Consider the following 6283-nt stretch of genomic DNA (forward strand, 5'->3'; position numbering starts at 1 on the left):
ACCTCATGCCTATTCTCAGTTTTCTGCTTTGGTGTGTTCAAGCTTATCCAACTAGTAGAAATGGAGAAGGGGAAAACCTAAATGAGAAAACCTGAGCCAGAGGTATTTATATTCTTCTTTGAAGGAACAACCTCTCCTGATCTCAATAAGTCAGGATCCCTCTTCCACCCCAAAAATAAATAAGTTCCTATGCATAGTTCTCTTTAAAAAAATAACAAAGGCGAAAGAAGAGAAAATCTTCCTGTGTAGAGAGGTGAAGCAGGGAACTCCACTAGGATACTGGCAAGGCTCATTGGTAGTGGAGCAATGATTGTGTTCCTGGATGACTCTATTGGGGTACTATCCAATCCTTCTGGAAGTGGAGCAACGCCAACGATGAAAAATTGTACTATGAAAATCTTAAGCTCGCGAGCCAAATTACCTTTACTAATTTGAAACAATGTGATCTAGCTAAATTTTGTGTTGTGTTCAACTAAGTCAGTACGAGGTGAAGCGTGTCTTCCCACAGGGTAAGTGGGGAAGCCGAAGTGATCTGCAAAATGAATTAATACTCCCTGAAAGGCAAAGGCCCTCCATTGTAAACAAACAAAAATAGAGAAGTTGGTATTCAACCAGTGTGTCACCAACTATCGTAGTGGCTGCAACACCCTCCAAAATTTTGGCTTGCATCCAAATTTCGAAGCCTTCCTTGGTTTTTCCTTTGATGGTTGCAAACACTTTAGCCCACCCCATGAGCTCTCGTGAAGTCTTTTCACCCTTTTGCTTGTTTGAACAAGAGTCGTCTTTTAGCATATTGATGGATTTTTCAAGCTTGTGATCTTGTTCTGGTGAGTTTAAAGGTCTGTCTTTGTGTGTTTGGGTTGTCTCCACTATGTAAACATCTGTCAAACTCACACACAAAGTTGTAAGCATTATCGTGCAAGTGTCATCACGGTCATCCGAAGGTTAGCTCAAGTGTTGCAGTTGTTGCTTTCAACTCTAAGACAGCCTCACCCAGAGCATGTTTTGTCTTTTTGTACTCGTAGTTTGCATTATCTTATTATTGAAGTATGCTAGCTGTATTGATCACAATATCAAGTCTGCACAAGTTCACTTCTTTCAACACTTAGCCATTTTCCTGAAAATTTGTCCGACCAGACAAACCTCTTCCACCGGAGCCCCGGCGAGTTGCACTGTGTACTCTTAGCCCTTAGTGACCCTGCTTTGCTACTAAAAAATGTGCAGTGCTTGATGTTGTCCTCTGTGAGAAACCTGTCTGCTTCCCAAAACTAAGCAAAAAAATGCCTCCATGTCCAAACTGAACTACATATTTCTCAAGCACAGTCATCAAGCCTCCTTTTGTCTACCAGAAGCCTGCACTGCGCTGAGACCTGGGTCTTCATTGTTCTCCAAAACTGTGTAGACATGCCCAACTCACCCTCTATTTCCTTACTCTTCATTGTTCTCCAAAAATTGCGTAGACAAGCCGAGCTGGTCCTCGGTCCAGCAAACATGCAGACATGTCCAACAAACCTCCTACTGTTTATCCTGCAATGATCTCCAAAACTGCACAGACATGTCTAGCTGGACCTCTACTGCCTTGCTCTGCACTACCTTCAAAACTTGTGCAAACATGTTTTTCAGGTCATCTGTTGCCTATCCTGCACTGTTCTCCCAAATTGCGCAATCATGTCTCGCAGGTCCACTACTTCTTGTCTTGCACTATTCTCCAAAACTACGCATTCATGGTCAATAGGTCCCTTGCAGCCCTGCCATGCCTTGCTCTTGAAAATTACATAGAACTATCCAGCAGGTTCCCTACAACTCTGTCTTGCCTTCCTTGCAGGAACTGTTCAAAAGTGCCCCTTAGGGTCCCACCTTTCAATTGCCAATCATGCCCTTCACTATGCAATTCTACCTCCCAATGGTCATTCTATAGTTTTTATCGACAATGCAAACTATCCTCCTAGAGTTCCTCATTCCAACCTAAGCTATGCTCTGCACTGTCTCAGTGAGTTTTCCTCCTCCCTGTCACCCAGAACACAATAACAAACCATAATGTAAGACCAAGGCCATTAGATAACCTTCAACATTATGCCACATAGAGGAGAATACAAAGCACACCAAGAGTACATCCATCACTCAGCAGCACGTCAGCTTGACACAAACACCATAATCAACCAATATATGTCAGCAGTGTCATGTCGAGTTGTGTCATGACCGGTCTTGGCAACATCACGAGTATGGGCCATATTCGTTGTAACTCAATGTAATGTAAAGTTAAGTCCAATGGATGCACATAAGAAGTTGAAGAGTCACATCATTTGAAAAGTCATTCGAAGTTGAACGGTCATGAGGGTAGTCCGAGAGTCACAAGGGTCAAGTATCACCCTTGGCTATATATACCCCTCCCATTGTATGAGCAAGGAATTTTCATCTTGGCTCCTCCCACATAGCCTTGAGATTGTGTAGTCTATTCTTTGAGGAGTGAGGAGTAGCTCCAACGCCCCATTACTTGGACTAGTGATGTATGGTGTACAAATGTGTCTTGGTATTTTTGCTTAATTCATAATCTTGTTAAGGCCATCACATTTTCACACATGTTTTATAGATGTTTATAAGAATACTCTTTGAACATTTGTAATGTATGTTTTCTTAACCTGTACTAAGATGGTTGAATTACTCTGGTTGTTTTAGTACTTACATTGTTGAAGATGTCTTGTATTTCTTATTGGTAATGTCTCATCCTTGTGGACTACTCTGCGAGATACTAGACAGACCACCTTTGTGCATTGGCTATCACCACTATCACACCCTTTTGGACTACTCCATGGGATACTCGACATACCATATTTGTTTTCTGCTTATAACAACCGTCAGATCTGTGTGGAATACTCTGATGGGTGGTGTACGTGTTGTCCCCTTCACCTCAATTTTAACGACTGTTGCATCCACTATGGACTATTTCGTTAGATGCTGAACATAACCTTTCTAGTTCACATGTGTCTCTTCCTAGGTGGTACTACTACCTCTCACTTAGAGGCTCGCTTTACTCTCCCCCCTTGTGAACCTTGACACAATTACATTACACACTCACCAGGCAGACATACCTTGTTGTTTGAAGATATCAACGTAACACTCTCATGTGTTGACAGTTAGAGCGATGGAATATCTCTAAGTATATGGAAACTGGGCCTTCATACCAGATGAGACTCCTACACCAAATGATGTGAGGTATAGTTGGGACTTCACATCGAGGAGATCCCCTTTGTTGGCGGGTCCTACACCATTAACACAATATAAGGAAAACTAAGAATCTTAAAATAAAAACCACATAATTATTTAAAATTTCAATTTTCTTGTTTGCATTGTATAAAGATATTGCATGACAAGATTATGGTCAACTTCAAGAGTGGGGATTTAAAAATTCACATATTTGAGGGGAATATAAATTCTAGGAAAATCTAAGAATTCCCCTACTAAAATTTCCAAAAATCTATATGAAACTAGCAAATTCTTAAAATAAATCCCTAACAAACACCATAGATTCTAAGTAAATTTGGAAATTTCTAGCAAATTCTATGGAATCCGTATATTTCAAAATAGTAATTGTAGGTTAAAGAATTAAACATGAAATTTTGAAAAATGGTTTCCTTATCTATACATGCTAAATACTTTCATTTTACACATAAATATATTTAATGAAATAAAGTTTCAAAATATCTCTTATTGTAAAGAATCTATCTATTTTATCTTTTAAAAGCCTAAATTCCCCCTAATTCTTTTAATGGATGCTTCTTTTTTAGTTTTTTTTTTCACTTTATTCTAAGTTACTAAGGGATTTATCAATGGTGGAGGTACAATTTGTTTCAAGCCTCTTCCTTCATCTATACTACACATGCACATTAACTCATTCAAAATAGATTTACAAACATGTCAATTAATCTACTTAAATTCTATATAGGGCAATTTAAATATTTTGCATCTGAAGTTGATTTTGTCAAAATTTGATGTTTAACATGTTTTTAAGGTTCTTTATGTTCTCATACAATGCATAAATTATCTTGTCATTAAGTACATTCTAATGAAATATTACTTATATGCAGAAGTTATGGCCCTAATAAAGTAACAATCCAAATATCATTGTATGTCCATGTTAGCATACCATAATTCTAATATGGGTATTCATTAACATGTGAGGGTCCAATATACACTTTTAAAAGCATCATGAAAGTTACAAGAGAGTTTGAGAACACTAAACCAAATGCTAATCATATCCAAAAAGTTATGACCCTAATAAGGTAACAATCCAAATATCATTGTATGTCTGTGTTAGCATACCATAATTCTAATATGGTTATTCATTAACATGTGAGGATCCAATATACACTTTTAAAAGCATCATGAAAGTTAGAATAGAGTTTGAGAACCCTAAACTTAATGCTAATTATAATGCAGGGATTCTATTATTCTTTGGCTACTATCTATTCCATAAAATGAACATGTGAGTGGAGGAGATAGTAAGGGTAAAGAGAGAAACTTATAGATTACTGTAAAAGACCATAGTGTCTTGTGAATTTGTAGTGAGTTTAGAGAGATTTATATTATAATTCTCAATAATAATAATAGAAGAAACATAATAATCAATAAATCTTATTATGCACTTTTACCATCATTATGAAAGACATTTTTTTGTGTTATATATAAAATTATCATTCCATGATCATCTAATATATGAAGATCTATAACAAACTTTGCAATTTGAATAAATAAACCATAAATAAATAAAATATAGAAAATGGAATTATTTTCCAATTAATATTGGTGGGATAGATAATAATAATGGTGGGTTATATGCTTATTAATTTGACATGATAATGTAAATCATATACTCTGTAAATATTTTGGTTACGAAGTGTCTTCATTAATATTGTTGGGATATATGCTTACTAATTTGACTTGATAATATAAATCATATGTACTGTAAGTATTTTGGTTACGAAGTGTCTTCATTAATATTGGTTGGATAAAAAGTATTAGTAGTTGAGTTATATGCTGACTATTTTAACTTATTCAAATATTTTGGTGATGAAATGTCTTCATATTCAGTTGGGTTGTTCCCAACTAATGTGCAACACTTTCCACTTAATGTGGAAATAAATCTTATCTCCATTCTTAGATCCGATTTATAGATTTGTGATTTATTGTATTGGTCATTCTTTGAAGGCAGAAGATTCAATGTGTTATAAGAAAATAGATAAAGTTAGAGAATTAGTTTTAGCTTCAGTCCAACTTTGGATTGGACTTATAGTGACTCAGCAATCTGTTTCTGATTTTGGTTTCGGATGGATTACATATCTCTCCCTGCATTCTTCTTTGCCTGCCTGATAGTCATCGCCTTGACATCTGCAAGGGATTTCGGATACTCCCCTGAGGATCTTCTCAGTGATGACAGAATTGCGTCTCTCTACGAATCATGGCTTGCGACGCACAAAAGGGTCTATACATTGGCAGAGGAGATGCAACATAGATACGAGATTTTCAAAGACAATCTGAGATATATAGATGAAGTTAACCAGCAGAACCTGAGCTACTGGCTTGGCCTTAACAAATATGCAGACATGGGTCATGACGAGTTCAAATCAAAATGCCTAACCAATCATACAGGTTATGGCAAGAAATTCATATATGAACGCGCTACTGCTCTGCCGCGGCATAAATTGGAGGAATAACGGTGCAGTGACCGATGTGAAAGATCAAGGCGAACGCGGTGAGTTTGTTGATCAAAGCTGATAGTGTAACTAATATCAGTTAGGTTTATAGATATAAAAAAAGAAAATAGAACTCGCTTCTATGGGTGAATCGTTAGCCCAATCTCCATGAAATGTAAAGAAAACTATTGATTGAAGCGAACCTCATTAATTTTTAAGCATAAAAATCTCTTTAAATACAGAAAACCCTCTATCTCTTTAGATACAAAAGATTGTAAACATTGAAATCCCAACACAATCACAGTGTTCTTAAAGACTTGAGCTTTCTATCTCTTTAGATACAGACGATGGGTAAACTTTGGAATCCCCAACCAAATTAATGGGCTAAAAATTTATTTCATATTTTGAGATGATTAATATAAATAATTTTTTTATGACAGTTTTTAAAGTAAATTTAATGGTTAAAAACATTTGTTTCTTACCAAAAAATAAAATATGTACATTTTCTTAAATTTACAGTCATTTAACTGTCCACAAATAACCTTAAATAAATAATAATAATTCTATGCAATAGTGTTGCCTTTCCTGACAGG

The 6283-nt window shown here is 36.2% G+C and overlaps 1 protein-coding gene across 1 annotated transcript; it reads left to right on the forward strand.

The window, feature by feature from the left end:
• The first annotated feature begins 5324 nt into the window (after positions 1-5324).
• On the forward strand, positions 5325-5711 carry LOC149235804 (chymopapain-like). Its single transcript, XM_089368674.1, has one exon. The coding sequence runs from the start codon at positions 5325-5327 to the stop codon at positions 5709-5711; it is 387 nt and encodes a 128-aa protein (XP_089224800.1).
• Positions 5712-6283: the final 572 nt, after the last annotated feature.

The sequence above is a fragment of the Pinus tabuliformis genome, chromosome 8 (genome assembly GCF_031772625.1).
Source record: "Pinus tabuliformis cultivar Carrire ecotype Pingquan chromosome 8, CPIR1, whole genome shotgun sequence".
NCBI classification, from domain to species: Eukaryota; Viridiplantae; Streptophyta; class Pinopsida; order Pinales; family Pinaceae; genus Pinus; species Pinus tabuliformis.

Bases quoted from the DNA above. Each gene is read 5' to 3' on its own strand.
- LOC149235804 (XM_089368674.1), top strand. From the start codon at position 5,325: ATGGATTACATATCTCTCCCTGCATTCTTCTTTGCCTGCCTGATAGTC.